An 18,152-nucleotide genomic window follows, 5' to 3' on the forward strand; every position below is an offset into this window, starting at 1 on the left:
GCGCGTTGCCAGTGGCAGAAAGGGGGCTAACTTATCCATGGCGCTGCCTTAGCCGATATACACCACTCGCATTCCACATCACTCCTATGCTTCTTCCTTCAACCCCGAAGAAGGAAGCATTGGAGTGACATGGAGCGCTAAAGCGGAGGCACGGGTAAGTTAGCCCCCTCTCTGCTGCGGGCAGCGCTGTCTAATTTAAATTTAGATTACGAGTTGCTACGTACTTAGTGCACAACACTACTCCCTACACGTGATTCAAGACAGTGTTGCACTGTCGCCCCAGCCTGTGTTGGTGTCACAAGCATGGGCAGGTAAAAGGATAGAAGTTAATGTATAATTGGTTAAAGGGACACTTAAGTCAAACAAAAAAAATGAGTTTGACTCACCTAGGGCTTCCAATAGCCCCCTGCAGCTGTCCGGTGCCCTCGCCGTCTCCCTCCGATCCTCCCGTCCCCGCCGGCAGCCACTTCCTGTTTCGGTGACAGGAGCTGACAGGCTGGGGACGCGAGTGATTCTTCGCGTTCCCAGACACATTAGCACCCTCTATGCTGCTATATGGTATATGATATATGCTATAGCAGCATAGATGGCACTATTGTGGCCAGGAACGCGAAGAATCACTCGCGTCCCCAGCCTGTCAGCTCCTGTCACCGAAACAGGAAGTGGCTGCCGGCGGGGCCAGGAGGATCGGAGGGAGATGGCGAGGGCACCGGACAGCTGCAGCGGGCTATTGGAAGCCCCAGGTGAGTAAAACTCATTTTTTTTTTTGTTTGACTTAAGTATCCATTTAAAGATCAAGTCAACTCACCAAAATTGTGAAAGGCCAGCTACCATCCTTTAAAGCGGTATAGTCACCATAAAAATCAAATTTCAACAGCAACTGGTCTGGGTGTATTAAGTGATAAAGATGCTAATCCTGCATTCAAAACTTTCAAAACTTTTTCTGCTGTTATGATTTGGAGTTATTATATACTTAAAGAAAACCTGAACCGAAAATTAAAAGTCAAAATAAGCATACACAAGTTATACTTACCTTCCATGTAGTCTACTCCTCAGTGTCCTTCTCCTGTCCTGCGTCCTGTTTGTTCACTGTGATCAAGGGAATTTTCCGTCCTCTATTTTGAAAATGGGCATTACCCATAACAGCTTTCTGGTCAGCACACAGTTAAACTGTAACATCGCCCACTTGAGCCATAGGGAAAGGTGGACATTACCTGGTACATCAGTTTTCCTATCAGCTATAACTGACAACAACTGATATTTTACTGACAGCAACTGATATATTTCAGATCTGACAAAATATTGTCAGAACTGGAAGGGATTATTGTCAGAAGAAAATGGTGAGCTTCTGAGAGGAAATGATGGCAAGGTAACTATGCAATGTTCATTTGAAGTTACCTCATGTGTTTATTTTAAATATTTTTACTCAGTACAGGTTCTCTTTAAGGAACACTGGCCCTTTAGTAGTCGTGCCAAAGAATTGCATGCTGGGAGTTCTTTTTATCCATCATCACGAGTTAGCCTTAACTGTGGGCAAAAGACATGGCCCCCACCAGGAACAGAATTCTCGTAATTTACTATATAACATTCACTGAAATCAAAACGTGGACAGTATGATACATGTGTTATGTAAGTAGATCAAGTATTTATCTACTTATATATGTATTTTTTTCCCTGGCATAGTATGGCTGATCCTACTGCTTTAAGGAGAACACAGATAGTCATGATGAATGGTCTTATAATCTGACTCTGCACTAGTTCACTTTTATTTTTTAATTAGATATAAGATCAGTTCATAAAGGCTGGGAGATCGGAAGATCAAACACCGTACAAACTATTACAAATAACGTATTTAGAGGTTTAATTTCTTTGCAAAACTTAATGAGTAGTACAAATTTAAAGGTTTGAATTTTAAGTTGTACAAACTGATTCAATATACTCAGGATTAAATTTAAATTTCCAGCCTAAGTAATATAAACTATATTAAGCAAAATTATTACTTTATACAAAATTACAGTTGTGAAAACTTTTGACATGAAAAGTTGTTTTCAAATCACAAATAAGAGTTTAAAGTGGAACTAAAGTCTTCAGAGGTAAACAGATAAGTTTTTTGCAGGAATGTTTAAAACGGTTTTACAGTAAAAGCCGGTTATCCAGAGCTCCATTAACCAGAATCCTCAAGCAACCAGAAAAGAAAATCCTGGCCTTGCTGGATGCATAACTCTACTTTAACATCTTTATACAGCAATAAACTTCTGTTGCATTTAGTTAAGCCTGTCCTTTGTCTTAATTTTAATTACTGTATTTTAAAATGAATTTAATAAGGCATTTATGGTAAATATACAGTGTGGAGTATAGTATTGTTTTAGCTAGGCCTTTTTTTTAACATTGTCAGTCTCTGGTGGTGCCAGCTAATGGGGGGTGAGGTTATACTCTTAGGGTCCATTCAGACATGAGCGGGAATCTCGCGATTCCCACTCACCGCAAACCGCTAGCGTTTTTTTTAAAAACTGCTAGCCATTTAATCCCATGGCAGTGTTCTCACTCACTGCGTTTTGCGGTTAGCATTAACCGCAAACACGTTACATGCAGCATTTTGCCGGTGATTCCTGAGCGATTGCGATTATAATGTATAGAACCGCTAATAGCAATTGCTCCCAAAACGCTACAGTGTCCAGTAATTTTTCGGCATTAATTGCAGAAAAATCATTCCCGCAAAACACTAGCGGTAATCGCTAGCATTTTGTGATTTTAGATGTGAACGGGGCCTAACATTCTCATTTTTAGGTGGTTTCTTTATTCAGGGAATGCTTGTTGGAGCATCATTCCCCTGTGGTAGGAGGAGATGCTGACCAATTGCTTAATTTTGGTCCAAGAAATTTACAGATAAACTTTGTCGGTAGGCTTTTTATGGGATTTTCCCCCACTGCATGCCTTTTGATGCGATTTTCAGTTCATGTTTCAGCCCAATAACATAATTTTCATTAGAATACAAATCAAGGTATTCTGATCCCACTAATGTGATCCGATTTTTACCAAAACACTACATGCATGATTTTTGGTACACATGCTATTATATTCACTATGCAGGTAGAAAAAACAATGTTTTGTAAAAGTAATACCTTTTAATGGCTAACTGATAAAGTTAAATTATGCAAGCTTTTGGTGATCTAGTGCGATTCTTCAGGCATATTTAACTTTATCAGTTAGCCATTAAAAGGTATTACTTTTACAAAACTTTTTTTACCTACACAATTTGTTTGGCTAAAATGGTACAGAAACTTTTTTTTGCCTAATTCACTATTATTGATCTGGACTTTGCAATCACACCAAAAATGAGTGCACAGAAAGATCCTTACACTTTTCTTGTTTGCTTTGCAGTGGGAACAGCCATCAATGGTGGGCCGATTCTGTTATTAGATGGCAGAGTACACAAACACTAGCTAGTAGCATTTAGGAATGGCAGGCACTGAACAATAATAATTACTGATAATCTCTGCATCGGTATTGTGGGCCCTTTCCCCATCACACTTTCAAATCATACTCGTTTTGCCGATCACAAAAGCAGTGTGATTTACAAAGTATTGGTGGTGCCATTATTCCAGAATGCATGCAATTTGATCACACAAAAGGTATGATATCAGCACATAGTGTATGCCACACTCCACAACGCTGTAGTTGTGAGTGCTAAAGACTGTCCGGTGTTTAATTAACCTGGTCTGACGGCCTTGAGAAATGGTTTCTCAGTGGCTCCAAAACGTTGGAATAATAAAGATTGTTTGATATCGACCAACTGCAGAGTGCTTGCTGATACCATACCCTTGCATGTTTTTAGGTGGCGTCTTCCTCCTCTTCTTCTTTTAATAGCACCCAAGATAACTGGCATCATGCTGTATGGTATTCGGAACCTCAACTACCTAAATGCTCACATGGTGAGTAGTGTATTGAGATGGTCTTCTTTTCAAAGTGATACTGAAGCTACAGTAACTGGAAAAAAGTCACATACTCCCCTATTGAGAGGGAAGGTTTTGGATCCTATCGAGCCTTCCCTGTCTACGCTTGGTCCCCTCTTTCCAGTGCTGTCCCCCACATTGCACCAACTGATCGATTATGCCTTTAAGACCCTAGAAGCTCTCGGAGGCAGTCGCGCCCCAAAGTGTTTCTGAGGACGGGCAGCTCCATAACACAAATGTGCAGTTTGGAGCCGCCTGTCTTCGAAAGCAATCGGGGTTTCGACTGCTTCAAGGACTCCTGGAGGTAACAGATTGGAACCAGGGGGATAGCGCTGGAAACAGGACACCGTGAGAGGACCTGGAAGGCTTTATAAGATTCAAAGCCTTCCCTCTGCATAGGTGAGTATGTGACTTTTTTTCACTACAAATTGTGCCTGTCTCCAGACACTGCCCCAGGTCTGAGGGGGGATTCTGGGCAGCTGTAAACCCCCCTATGAAAATACTATGTGCAATTTCTTTCCTCACACAGCTCTGCCTATGTGCTGTAAAATCACCCTGACACCCCAGATACAAAGTGTGGCTCTGCAGGATTGGACCATGTTCCTACACAGGGGGGTTACTATCAACTCAGTGTATAGTCTAGTAATAACCTAGCTGAAATAATCTTATGCAGGTGGTGGTAAGGGGTTAAGTTTCCAGTAATGTGTGTTTATTATATTCACTTATTTGACTTGTTCACAAAGGCATTATCAGTATTTCTTTATCAATGTTTCCCTCCCTCCCTCCCAGCATGGACAGCACAGAGCATCCAGAGCTTTGGAAGTTACTTGCTGCAGAGCCAAAAGTGTAACATCACAAGCAGTCAGTCAGTAGTGGCGTATACAGTCCCTGACTACTAGTTATATTACAGCATATCTAGCTACCTGTTACCTCTTCTGATCAGCTTGTTGTCCTCCTCAGACTCTCTTGCATGCTGTAAGGAGGACACAGTAAAGTATAATTTTGAGCTGTGTGAGTAGTGAAGGATGATTTTAAAGCATAGAGAGGGAGAGAGAACTGTGGGAATAATTTAAGTTCCTCTAGTACTAGTGGTAATATGAACCCTAATACAGAGTATTAAAAAAGTTGGGTTTTTTTTATCAATAGCTGTCCTTAATACATACGGTAGCTTTGTGTTGCGATAGAACAGTAAAAGCTACTGACTCAACCTTAGGGAAGATATGATGGTTGTCCAAAGAAGAAGTTCTCCACTTAATTTGAATCCACCAAACAGTGATACTTTTTTCCCCAGCATGACTACAAGCGTCCCTCTCACTGCCCTGAACATTATTGATATTAAAGAAGCAGTTGTGTTTTATTTCATTATGACTATGGACACAAATCACGTGAGCGCTCATTTCTTTATACCTCATACAGCAAAAACCTAGGTTAGGTCATCTGTTTAGTGATACTCTGAAAATTATTTAGTTCAACTTTAAACATGTTTTTGTATTACTGAATGTCTTGATAATTACACATTTAAAATGTCTCCGGCTGTGTCCTCCAAACAGATTTCTAGGTGTGGTTCTTACGCAGCACCGAACAATCTCTGGCCCTATGGGTTTCACAGCAAGCATTGTCCTCCAGCAATACAGCCTGGAAACCACATGTGAAAAGTACCATTTTCATCAACTTATTCTGTAAGGGCCCCAAAGCAATTTCACAGCTCATCCCTATAGAAAAAGGGAAAATACATTTAGGATTTTTGCACAATTTTAAACCTATAACTTTACAAATGTAAATATCCTTTGGGAGACGGGTGTGGACGGCTCCCCCTGGTACTGGCCATGCTTGGGGGGGCCGCCTGCGCTTCTCAGTCTCCTCTGACACAGGAGAAATGGGTTTGAATCTTGGCTCTTCCTATTCAGTAAGCCAGCACCTATTCAGTGAGGAGACGAGACCTAGGGCAAGACTCCCTAAAGGTCTGCAGGCAACGATAGGCCCGTCGTCACCTCCCGCTGGGTGGGCGTTCCAGCGACAGGTGACGACGGACCCGTCGTTGCCAGCAGTTCGGCGTGTGTACGGACCTTTACACTGCTACTGCCTACTGAGCACGCCCTAGTGGCTGCAGCTCTGGTCCTTTCAGGCCACCAGGAGAAAAGCGCAATACCAATGTTTTGTGTCTGTACAGCCTCGCCTCAGTGAGGTCACCCGAGAGATCGGGTCCTGATCTCCATCGGCGGGCGACATCTATTACGTGTGTGTATGGACAACTGCAACAAGGGATATGGAGGCTTCCATATTTATTTCCTTTGAAATATGGCAACCCTTGCCTGGAAGCCTATTTGGCTGCAGTAGTGTTCGAATCACACCAGAAACAAGCATGCAGCTGATCTTGTCAGATCTGACAATAATATCAGAAACACCTAATTTGCATATGCTTGTTCAGGGTCTATGGCTATAGGTATTAGTGGCAGAGGAGCAGCAGGACTGCCAAGGCAACTGGCATTGTTTAAAAGGAAATCAATATGGCAACCTCCACATCCCTCTCGTTACAGTTGTCCTTTAAAGGGGAACTGAAGAGAGAGGTATATGGAGGCTGTCCTGTTTATTTCCTTTTAATCAATACCAGTTGCCTGGCAGCCCTGCTGGTCTATTTCTCTGCAGTAGTATCTGATTAAAACCAGAGACAAGCATGCAGCTAGTCTTGTCAGATCAGACTTATAAGTCTGAACCACTGAAACACCTGATCTGCTGCATGCTTGTTCAGGGGCTATGGCTAATAGTATTAGAGGCAGAGGATCAGCAGGGCTGCCAGGCAACTGGTATTGTCTAAAAGGAAATAAACATGACAGCCTCCATATACCTCTCTCTTCAGTTCCCCTTTAAGAAACACATAGGATAAAGCTACCCGCAGATATGAGTTGAGAATCTCCAAATCGCATGATCAACTCAGGTCTATAGCAGTATACAGAACAATTAATCAGCCAAATTGTAAATAGGTACTGCCATTTTCTTTTCACAGCTTTTGCTTCCTCTTCTTCAGTGCACTGCTAATTATTAACTGATCGCCTTCTTATGTCTGTGTGGCGCAATGGGAAAGATTTTGGGAAACCTTTGACATTTGACTGGTCCATTTCTAAGCTGCCTATATTTGCATGATATCAGCATAACATTGGCATCAACTTGGACATTGGTATAACTGATCACCGTTACTAGGTGAAAGAGACTGGAGCTCATTTAAACATGAGCCAATTAGCCACATCAGCTCTGACATGCTGAAGTACTATTTTTTAAGGAGATAGGGGAAGGATGTACTCCTGTGTACTGTATTGATGTGCCAGGTCTATTGGTTCAGCTGCACAATGAACCATAGTAGAAGAGAGGAGACTGGCATCATCCATCTGTATTTATTACTCTTTAAGACCGATATAGCACATTGTCAGTTCCAACAACATTTCGGAGAGTAAACCTTCTTTGTCAAGCCATGCTACCTGTCTGACAAGTGACTCAAACATACCCCTTTTCTATCTCATTCATCATGGCGTTTTCACTGCTCACACGCAGCCAGCCCAGTTCCCCATCACACTGGGCGCCGGAGAGGTGGTAACGTGGTGATGTAATCTGTTTTGGGCTGCACATTCGCTAGCGGTGGCACGGCTCTCTGTGGTGGAGTTTTCCTGCCACTATTGCATAAGTCAGAGGGTGATCCCTCTCCACATATATGTGCATATGGAGTTTGAAGTTCCCCATCGGGTCCGCATAGCAGGACCTAATGGGATTAGTTGCTGAAATAATTTACCATGCAGCGATTGGCTAATAATCCATGTTGAATGATATAAAAAGGTGAGGTAGTTGTCAGACAATGGCCTCAATTCACTAAGCTTATCTCCTGTCTTTAATAACGTTTCTAGAGTTATCACCATGGTGATGAGGCATGTGGTATTCAGGAAACATTTTACCTCAGGCAGACCTAAAGTTACCTCTTCTGTCTTTAAGTTAACTCTCCAATCCTTAAAATAACTCCAGAATTCTAAAGTTAAAGACAGGCTGTTAATTAACTGTGTGTGAAAATAACTACAGAGGAGGTAACTTAAGGAATGAAGAGAGAAGATAACTCTCTCACTGCGTGGTGGCAAGTTTTCTCTTGCCTTATCTCCAGTATGATCTTAGTGAATTGAGGCCAATGTGCTATATCTGTCTTAAAGAAAACTTGTAACAAAAAAAGTGCCCCTGAGGGGGTACTTACCCTGAGAGGGGGAAGCCTCTGGTTCCTATCGAGACTTCCCCCATCATCCTCCATCCCACGGTGGTCTTGCTGGGCCCCTCCAAACGTCGGCCATGTAAATATTTACCTCTCCGGCTCTAGCGCAGTAACGGCTCTTGGCTCGGGATCAGGAAGGAATAGCCGATCCCAGTCAGATCTGCACTACTGCGCAGGCACAAGTTGTCTGTGCAGTAGAGTTGATCCAACTGGGATCGGCTATTTCCGCCTGATCCCGAGCCGAGAGCTGCTACTGCGCCGGAGAAGGTAAATATTGCAGGCAATTCTGTGCCAACGCCACAGCCTGACAAATTTTTGGCTGTGATTTCGGAGGGGCCCAGCGAGACCACTGTGGGACGGAGGAGAACGGGGAAGCCTCAATAGGATCCAGATGTTGCCCCCTCCTGAGGTTAGTACCCCCCCCCCCCAAGGGCACTTGTTTTTGTTACAGGGTCTCTTTAAAGGAGTTGTCAGGCAAACATTAAGAAAATAAGTACTACTTACCGGGGGCTTCCTCCAGCTCCAAGCTCCCAGCACGTCCCTCACCGCAGCTCTCCTTTCAGCCGTTCAACGCAGGTCCGTCCCGGTCCCCGGCGATGACGTCAGAGCGACCTGGAGGTCGCTCTATACTGCGCCTGTGCGATCGGCGCTGTCAATCACCGCCACGTGGGCCGGAGCGGACTGCGCAGTAAATTAAGGGCTACTTACCTGGGGCTTCATCCAGCACCAAGCTCCCAGCATGTCCCTCGCCGCAGCCCTGCGCAGTACGCTCCGGTCCACATGGCGGTGATTGACCGCTCCGCTCGCGCAGGCGCAGTACAGGCCGACCTGACGTCATCACTGTGGACCGGAAGGTAGTGGCGGCGAACGGCTGCGGGTAGAGCTGCGGCGAGGGACATGCTGGGAGCTTGGGGCTTGACGAAGCCCCGGGAAAGTAGCCCTTATTTTACGTATTATTGCCTGATAACTCCTTTAAATAAAGGGCAATAAATACAGATGGATGGTGTCGGTCTAATCTCTTCTACAAAGTACTATTTTTGGAAACAAACATTCAAGTGAATGGTTATGAGCTATATGATGTTCTCCCTATGCAAGCTGTGATTTTTACACATGCAGGTCTGTGTAAAGGTATTGCTGCAGAAATACACAAGAATACCGGTGAATATATATATATATATAATTTATTAATAAAACAACAATAAATAAGCAGAATCTTGCCATGTGTACATTTTAAAATAAGTGCTAAGGGCGATATTGTAGAGTTACCCATTGTGACCCGATTTTGCTTTTTGTTATCAGATCTGTTATCAGATCAATGAAAATTTATCTATATATAATTTAAACATTTCTGCAAAGTGCACATTGTTGTCTGCTTCACTAAAGATAGTGTGCCCAATCCAATTCACTTTTTCTCTTAAGTTTTTTCCTAGGTGATATTTCACATCTTATCAATAAAATGCCCTTTAACCTCCCTGGAGGTCTATTAAAACCGCCAGGATGGCGGCGCAGTATTTTTAAAAAAATTTTTAAAATCATGTAGCTAGCCTAGCGCTAGCTACATGATAGCCGCTGTGCAGCGGCATCCCCCCACCCTTTCCGATCGCCTCTGGCGATCAGAGCAAACAGGAAATTCCGTTCAGAACGGCATTTCCTGTTTGGCTTCCTCGTCACCATGGCAACGATCGGGATGACGTCATCCACGTCATGGCGTCTGGGGGAGTCCCGATCCACCTCTTAGCGCAGCCTGGCGGTGATTGGCCAGGCTGCGCAAGGGGTCTGGGGGGGCCCTCTAACGCGGCGGGTAGCGGCGAATTGGCGCGGAGCGGCGGCGATCGGCTTGTACACACAGCTAGCAAAGTGCTAGCTGCGTGTAACAAAGCAAAAAGCAAGCAAATCGGCCCACCAGGGACTGATAAATCCTCCGTGGTGGCTTAGCTCTGGCTTACCGCTGAGGAGGTTAAGCCACCAGCAAGCAGATATACTCAGAATAATACTCATAATAATTTTGACAGTACTTTTTCTCCTACTTTTTCAACTGCAGAGTGCTGAAAAGTTATTTTTAAACAGAAGATAACAATTATCTCCTAAGAGAAAACTTAAGAGGAAATGTGAATTGGATGGGGCCCAGTGTCTTGTACTTGGTATGATAAACTCATAGAGATGCTCTTACGTTGGCCATTGCTTCTTTCTGTCTGTTAGAGGAACATACATCACACCCATTAAGCGATTTTTTGTGATATTGCCATCACTATCCTTGTCGTACTGCTCCAGAGACTGACTTCCACCTTCTGGACCCACAGGCAAGATCAGCCGTCCTCCTGGCTTCAACTCATTCAGTAGCTGCCCAACACAAAACAATGGTTATTTACTGCAAAGGAACATTTATTTCTGTTTCACTGTTGGCTCCTTTCATACTACAGCCAATATCATTGCATCACAATGTGATGCATTGACATTCCTATTGGTTTATCACATTAATACAAACAGCATGCAGTGTGTTTGCCACTGTAAACACTCACGTGGTACTTTAGTGAGGCATACTTTCATTGTACTGCATACTGTACTGCATTGTACTGCATGTCTCACTGTTTTATGACCAAGCAATGTGCATAGTGTGAAAGGAGCCTTAATATATAGGATCTTTAGCAGTTTTCTTAATTTCATTTCAATTCCCTCAGGGCCCTTTCACACCAAGACGGTGCGGTATTTTTACCGCACCCCACCGCCATGCAATGAAAGTCTATTAAGACTGCTACGTTACGGAAGTGATGTTTTCGCATCCTCCTCGACGCAGGGCCAGAACCACGGTACCGCGCGGATTCTGTGGTGATCTGCGTCGGCCCGGAAGTCATGTTAGTCTATGGCAATGTGTGGGTTCTAAAAAAAACCCCAAAAAAACCCACTGACGCTATATGCGCAAGCGTAATTTAACAATACGCTTCCGTGCACTTCTGCATACCTGAAGCAGGAAGTGATGGCAAGCGTGCGTCACTTCCTGCTTGGCCGGCTGCAAGACAGGGAACACCGCGCAGAAGCCGGTTTTTGACGGTGCGACGCGGTGCGTCAGGCGCGAACAACCGCATCGCTAATGCTGGTTTCCAGTGTGAAACCAGCCTACGGCAATTTTGTTAACCTTATCAATGCTGAACAATTTATTACTTCATGCAAATCCCTCTGTATCATTTTATCAAAAATATCATGAACTACCATCATGAAAAAAAAACACATTTATATTAATATTGGGTATTTTTCAATCACTGTAAGTAACTATTGCAGGCTTTGCTTTTGTAACAGCAGGGACGGATCGGGGGGGAGCAAGCAGGTATCTTGCACCAGGCACAGTTTGTTGAATTCTTAAAAAGGCGGCAAAATTAATGGCAGTTTAGGCGCCAAAACCTGACCTTGCCCCAGGCGCAACTTGGTCTTGATCCGTCCCTGTGTAACAGCTGTGACTGCACTCTACAATTACCTGGTTACTTTTATGGTTTTTGCAGTCATGAAACTGAACCACTTGCAAAAAAATCAAGAAAGGCTGCTTATTTCTGGAGATTCTGTCACATTTTCAAAAATGAAGGGCTAGTTTCCACTAGGAGCCGCATCGCACCGCAGGTGTGCTGAAACACATGCACGCCAGTGGAACAGTTTCCACTGCGTGCATGGTGTGCGGAGTGGTGCGGTGCGATCCAATAATCTGCAGCATGCTGCAGATTTTCGCACGCCCGCATCCACCCGCAGCTGCGTCCCATCTCCTCAATACACTTCCGCATCGGGGAAGTGATGCGATGCGGCTGCGTAGCCACACTCGCTTCACTTCGCAAGTGGAAACCCGCCCTAAGGCTGCTTTCACAGTGGGACGTTACAGGCACACCCTAGAGCAGCCTGTAACGCAGCCCACCGCACAGTAATGAAAAATCAATGGGCTGTTCACAGTGCCCACGTTGCGTTACATTGTAACGCTACACGTTCTGGGAAAGTGCAGCATGCTGTGCGTTATACTGGGCTTTAGCTGTGTTAGACTGCTTGCACATGCTCAGTGACTAGCCACATGGCTAATTAATATTCACTGCACTGTGGTGAGGTAACCTGGACTCAGTGTTGTCTGGATCATGAATGAATCATTCATTTGATCCGGATCTTCACAATGAACGATTCGGTTCACAGTGGATGTCTGTCTGGAAGAAACCGTAACATACAGAATGTACAGTGCAGGGAAAGTCCTGTCCTGCTAGTCATTTCACCCCCAGTCTGCTTCCCTAGTAAAATGATTCAAATGATTTGGTTCAAAGATCCGGATCTTTTCATCCGAATCCTTGAAAAGATTCGGACTTCCCATCACTATCCACTGTTCTATTAGTATAGATAGAACGAAAACCGCGCACCGCGCACCAAGAGCCGCATAACACGGCTCAATCTGACGTCCAACTTCAACACCAGCATGCGTTGCGTTAGGGGTACGTTATGCGATCTTAACGTCCCCTAAAACGCAATGTCTTGGTGTGAAAGAGGCCTTAGAGTGTGGTGTAATCTCTATGTGGCACTTAAGGTGCCCATACATCAGACAATGTATGGGCAGATCGACTAAGAGACAGATCTCTCACTGATCGAATCTTATCGGAGTGTCCTTACACTGCAGGCTGATTCCCGAACAATTTTGAGCATGACAGCATGCGACACTGCATCTGCCACCTCGCCGACCACGGGGCTGTCCCCTCAATGTTTATTGTGTGGCCCGTGCAGTATACTTAACCTGTCGGTGCCCACCGCTAGCTCCGTGCTGCGTCCACATACATGCGCCCATGTGGTTACCTGCGTAATGTGGGCATGTGTAAGACGTCACATTGCCAGACTGACAGATAAAGTATACTGCATGGGGCACATTTACTTTAGGGGGGACAGCACCAGGGGTTCCATCGCTTGTCCTGATATTGCACGCCGTTACTGCCACACACCTGATCAGAGCTCTTTTCAGCCCCCTATAGTCCATCGGCTTCCACGGTGTCCATCTGGTCCCCTCCTTCCTGCCGATGTAAGCTACTGTGCATGCACGGCCCCGCACTTGCTTGATCGCATTTCCACTGCTGGGAGCATTCTGAGCCTGTGCAGTTAAAGCTTGCAAAACACTCCTGGCTACTGGAGCAGGATCAAGGAGGCGCGAGGCCAGGGCCGCGCATGCACAGTATCTCACGACTGAGCCAAGTCACAGACCTTACTGGGGTGGACAGTGGCAGAAAGGAGGTGACCGGACGGACACCGAGGGAGCTGACAGACTATAGTGGCCCCAGTTACAGTACAGAAGCCCCAGTTAAGTATACATCCTCTTTTTCCCCATGTGAATGGTACACTTTAAGTTAATAGTGATCCAAATAGATAAGCAATCAATCAGTTCCCTGATTGGAAATCAATCAAGGTGTAGTGCAAACCAGCCCTTGCAGTGGTAGGAGAGGGGACTCTCTGGATACATACTTTTATTCAGTGCTCTCTTGCTACCTTTACCAGGGCGGGGCGGGGGCTGCTCTGTAGCTACCAACACCAGAAGGGGGGGGGGGGGGCTCTCTAGCTACTTATAACAAGGTGGGGGGGGGGGCTTTCTGGCTACCTATACCAGGTGGGGGGGCTCTCTAGCTACCTATTCAAGGTCGGGGGGCTCTCTAGCTCCTATATCAGGAGAGGGGCTGGTGTTGAGTCTCTCTGGTTAACTATAACGATAGGGGGGCTCTCCAAATCCCCAAAAAAACTTTATTGGCAGGACCAAATACATTTGGCATTGCCAAAGCAAAACATCAGCAATAACATGGGAAGGGCAGGTGGTGGGATTTTAAGTCCATAAGGGTGTGGAGGATATAAGGGACAGTTTGTGCGGCTGGGTTATATAGTGCATAGGGGTGAGGAGGGCATTAAGGGGACTGTATAAGGGGTATATTATATATAATATAGGAGGGGGGCCTCTCTGGTTACCTATACCAGGGGGTAGGGGGTTCTCTGGCTTCTTATACCAGGAGGGGAAGGGCTCTGGCTAACTATACCACAAAGAAGGGGGGGGGGGGCATTTATACACCTTCGCACTTGGAGCTTAACAGCCTATGATAGAAACTGCCCTTAGGTCATATTAAAGTGGATGTCAAGCGATCTAACAAAGCATTTTTTAAAAAGATACTTACCTATGGGAAGGCTCTGGGTCCTATCTCCTGGTCCCCTTGTTCCAGCGCTGTCACCCCCTTTAGCAGTATTTGACCAATTGGTCGAATACTGCTCTGTGTTGCCACAGGAGGCTTCAGAAGTTTTTAATTCAGAACTTCCTGATCATTGTGATTGGCCCACAGTGATCAGGAGCCAATGAAACGGGCTACTGACCGATGCACGGAACTCAGCTGTCTTTAGATTACGTCCCTTGCAAGGGAGCAGTCGGTGTTAAAACTACACCGCATCAGGCTTAAGCAGCCACAATTGCAGCATAGTCATAACTTTCGGTGGTCCCAAACCGGTTATGAACAAAAGACTTAAAGAGACTCTGTAACAAAAAAAAAGTTCCCCTGGGGGTACTCACCTCGGTAGGAAGTCTCAGGGTCCCAATGAGGCTTCCCCCTCCGCTGTAGCTGCAGGCAGTCCAGAGCTAGCTCCCCTGAAGTCTGCCGCAATCCACGCTCGACAAGCCTGACAAGGCTCGCTATATTTACCTTCCCTGGCTCCAGCAGGGGTGCTGTTGCAGCTCTCAGCACAGATATAGGCGAAAATGGCCAATCTCCGCCAGGTCTGCTTTACTATGCAGGCGCAGGAGACTTGCGCCTGCGCAGTAGGGCAGCCCTGCAGCAATCGGCTATTTCCACCTATCTACGAGCGGAGAGCCGATACTGCGCCTGCGATGGAGCCGGGAAGGTAAATATTTACATCCCTGCTGTTCGGAGGGCCAGAGCGAGACCGCCATGGGACACAGAAGGACGGGGGAAGCCTTGATAGAATCCGGAGGCTTCGCCCTACCGAGGTGATCACCCCCCAGGGAAAGTTTTTGTTGTTACAGGTTTACTTTAAAGAGGAACTCCAGTGAAAATAATTTAATATATAAAGGTGCTTAATTTTTACAATAATTATGTATACATGATTTAGTCAGAGTTTGCTCATTGTAAAATCTTTCCTCTCCCAGATTCACATTCTGACATGTATTACATGGTGACATTGTTACTGTGGGCAGATTATGTAGCTGTTCTGGCTTTAACAGACAGCTATAAACAGCCATTTCCTGTGTGTGTCATTGTTACATTGTGGCAGTTTGCCCAGAGTACCGTACGGTACCAGAGCCTCTTGTGGGAGGGGTTTCAGCACAAAATCAGTCATACAGCGCCCCCTGATGGTCTGTTTGTGAAAATCATTATATTTTTCATGTAAAAGTGGGTATCAGCTACTGATTGGGATAAAGTTCAATTCTTGGTCGGAGTTTCTCTTTAAGATACTATTAAAGCAAGGAATGCATTATTTAAGAGCTACTTACTGCTTGTGGTACTGTAGCAGCTGCTGCACCTACGTGAATTGCATCATATGGACCTCCCTCTGGATAGCCATTTCTGCCATCACCCACTGCAAACAACCAACAATAGTATCTGTTACAATCAAAGCTGAAAATATTAAACTATTCACTTATACTAAATACACAGGAGGCAATTTCCTGTCCGATTGACAGGAATCTGACAATTATTTCCAACATGTCCGATCTGCTCGTTTTATTACGGGATTGATTTTGCAAAGTTAGCATGGGAAAAATTAATCTCGTTATCAATTGGGAACAGTTTGGACATGTACACATGATACAACATCCCCTTAGATTATCCACCAATCAAAGGGGAAATTAAATATTGTGTACAAAGCATTAGTGCCAGGCAGATCATAAAAAACAGGACTGAATCTGATCAAAATACTGCACAAAGATAAAACAATTAGACAGGTCACTGAGCACAACATAACCATGTACTCCAGTAAAGCCATATACAGTGGGTTGCAAAAGTATTTGCCCCCCTTGAAGTTTTCCACATTTTGTCATATTACTACCACAAACATGAATCAATTTTATTGGAATTCCACATGAAAGACCAACACAAAGTGGTGTACATGTGAGAAGTTGAACGAAAATCATACAGGATTCCAATTTTTTTTTTACAAATAACTGCAAAGTGGTGTGTGCATAATTATTCGGCCCCCTTTGGTTTCAGTGCAGTCAGTTGCCTATAGACATTGCCTGATGAGTGCTAATGACTAAATAGAGTGCACCTGTGTGTAATCTAATGTCAGTACAAATACAGCTGCTTTGCGAGGGCCTTAGAGGTTGTCTTAGACTAGAGAATATCCAAAGAATAGATTATATCCAAAGAACACACTAGACAGGTCAGGGATCAAGTTATTGAGAAATTTAAAGCAGGCTTAGGCTACAAAAAGATTTCCAAAGCCTTGAACATCCCACGGAGCACTGTTCAAGCGATCATTCAGAAATGGAAGGAGTATGGCACAATTGTAAACCTACCAAGACAAGGCCATCCACCTAAACTCACAGGCCGAACAAGGAGAGCGCTGATCATAAATGCAGTCAAGAGGCCCATCGTGACTCTGGACGAGCTGCAGAGATCTACAGCTCAGGTGGGAGACTCTGTCCCCATGACAACTATTAGTCATGCTCTGTACAAAGTTGGCCTTTATGGAAGAGTGGCAAGAAGAAAGCCATTGTTAACAGAAAGCATAAGAAGTCCCATTTGCAGTTTGCCACAAGCCATGTGGGGGACACAGCAACCATGTGGAAAAAAGTGCTCTGGTCAGATGAGACCAAAATTTAACTTTTTGTCCAAAATGCAAAACGCTATGTGTGGCGGAAAACTAACACTGCACATCACTCTGAACATACTATCCCCACTGTAAAATATGGTGGTGGCAGCATCATGCTCGGGGGGTGCATCTCTTCAGCAGGGACAGGGAAGCTGGTCAGAGTTGATGGGAAGATGGATGGAGCCAAATACAGGGCAAACTTGGAAGAAAACCTCTTGGAGACTGCAAGAGTGTCATGATCGCTGCTGCAGCAGGTACTGCTGGCAGTAGTAGTGCTGCAGCTCAGGCAGTTCTGATCTCTTTCCATGCAAGCTGCATAGCTTTGTCTGCCTTTCCCTGCTGTCAGCTTGTGACTGATTATCATTCACCTGTGTGGGAATCTGCATGTCTGCTCCCATTGGATGACCTCAGTATAAAGATCTGCTTCCTGCAGGACTCCTCGGGTTATCATAGCTTCAGTTTAAGCCTGTCTTGCTGTTGCTTCAGCCCCAGATCGTGTTTCTTGTTCTAAAGATACTTTGCTGGTCTTGCATCATATATTGGTTCATTGCCAATATATATGCATACCAGCACGTTTGTTATTTTCCTTGTATTCGTGTTACGTTGATACATCAGTGTCGCTGATGTATACGTACATGAACTGTTTATATCCTGTGTTCAGTTAGTCAGCTTTCCAGCACGTTTTGGTAGTTTGTGCGTATCGTGATCACCCGTGCTGAGTTAGTTATCCTGCTCCTGGTTCTGTTTGTGGATTGCGTTCATCTCTGCGAAGAGATAATGAATCCTTCTGAATCCTGTTCCCTGTATTGCTCCAGTCCTAGTCAGTGTTCCTGCTTATGTCATATCGGTTCATTGCCGATATATACATATGTTAGTCAGATGTTGAAAATAGTTTCATTGATAGCTGTAATTGTAATACGCTAGAAAAACATACTTATTGTATATTTGTCTGTGTTACGTTCATCTATCTTGATCCTGCTATTTCCTGACTATCCTGTCCTGTCTTTGTGAGGCACGCCATCGCTGCAACGCATTGGCTGCCTCATTCCAGTCTGTCTTGTTGTGGATGCTTGCTGTCACTAAGTAGCAGCTAGCTAGCAAGCGTTCATTCTGTCTAGTTCTTATGGTGCCTTGCACTCCGCCGCGCTCTCATC

At 44.8% G+C, this 18,152-nt stretch overlaps 1 protein-coding gene across 3 annotated transcripts in view; it reads right to left on the reverse strand.

Annotated features, from left to right (window-relative positions):
• Positions 1–1,938: 1,938 nt before the first annotated feature.
• Positions 1,939–18,152, reverse strand: part of LOC137532644 (protein-L-isoaspartate(D-aspartate) O-methyltransferase-like) — a 100,376-nt gene continuing 84,162 nt past the window's right edge. For all 3 annotated transcript variants that reach the window (XM_068253386.1, XM_068253387.1, XM_068253388.1), the window contains exons 7-9: positions 15,680–15,765; positions 10,367–10,536; positions 1,939–5,665 (exon numbers count right to left, since the gene is read on the reverse strand). In XM_068253386.1, the coding sequence (XP_068109487.1) occupies positions 5,653–5,665; positions 10,367–10,536; positions 15,680–15,765 (269 nt within the window). In that variant the 3' untranslated portion in view covers positions 1,939–5,652. The remainder of the gene's footprint in view (positions 5,666–10,366; positions 10,537–15,679; positions 15,766–18,152) is intronic.

This window comes from Hyperolius riggenbachi, chromosome 9 (genome assembly GCF_040937935.1).
Source record: "Hyperolius riggenbachi isolate aHypRig1 chromosome 9, aHypRig1.pri, whole genome shotgun sequence".
Classification (NCBI taxonomy): domain Eukaryota; kingdom Metazoa; phylum Chordata; class Amphibia; order Anura; family Hyperoliidae; genus Hyperolius; species Hyperolius riggenbachi.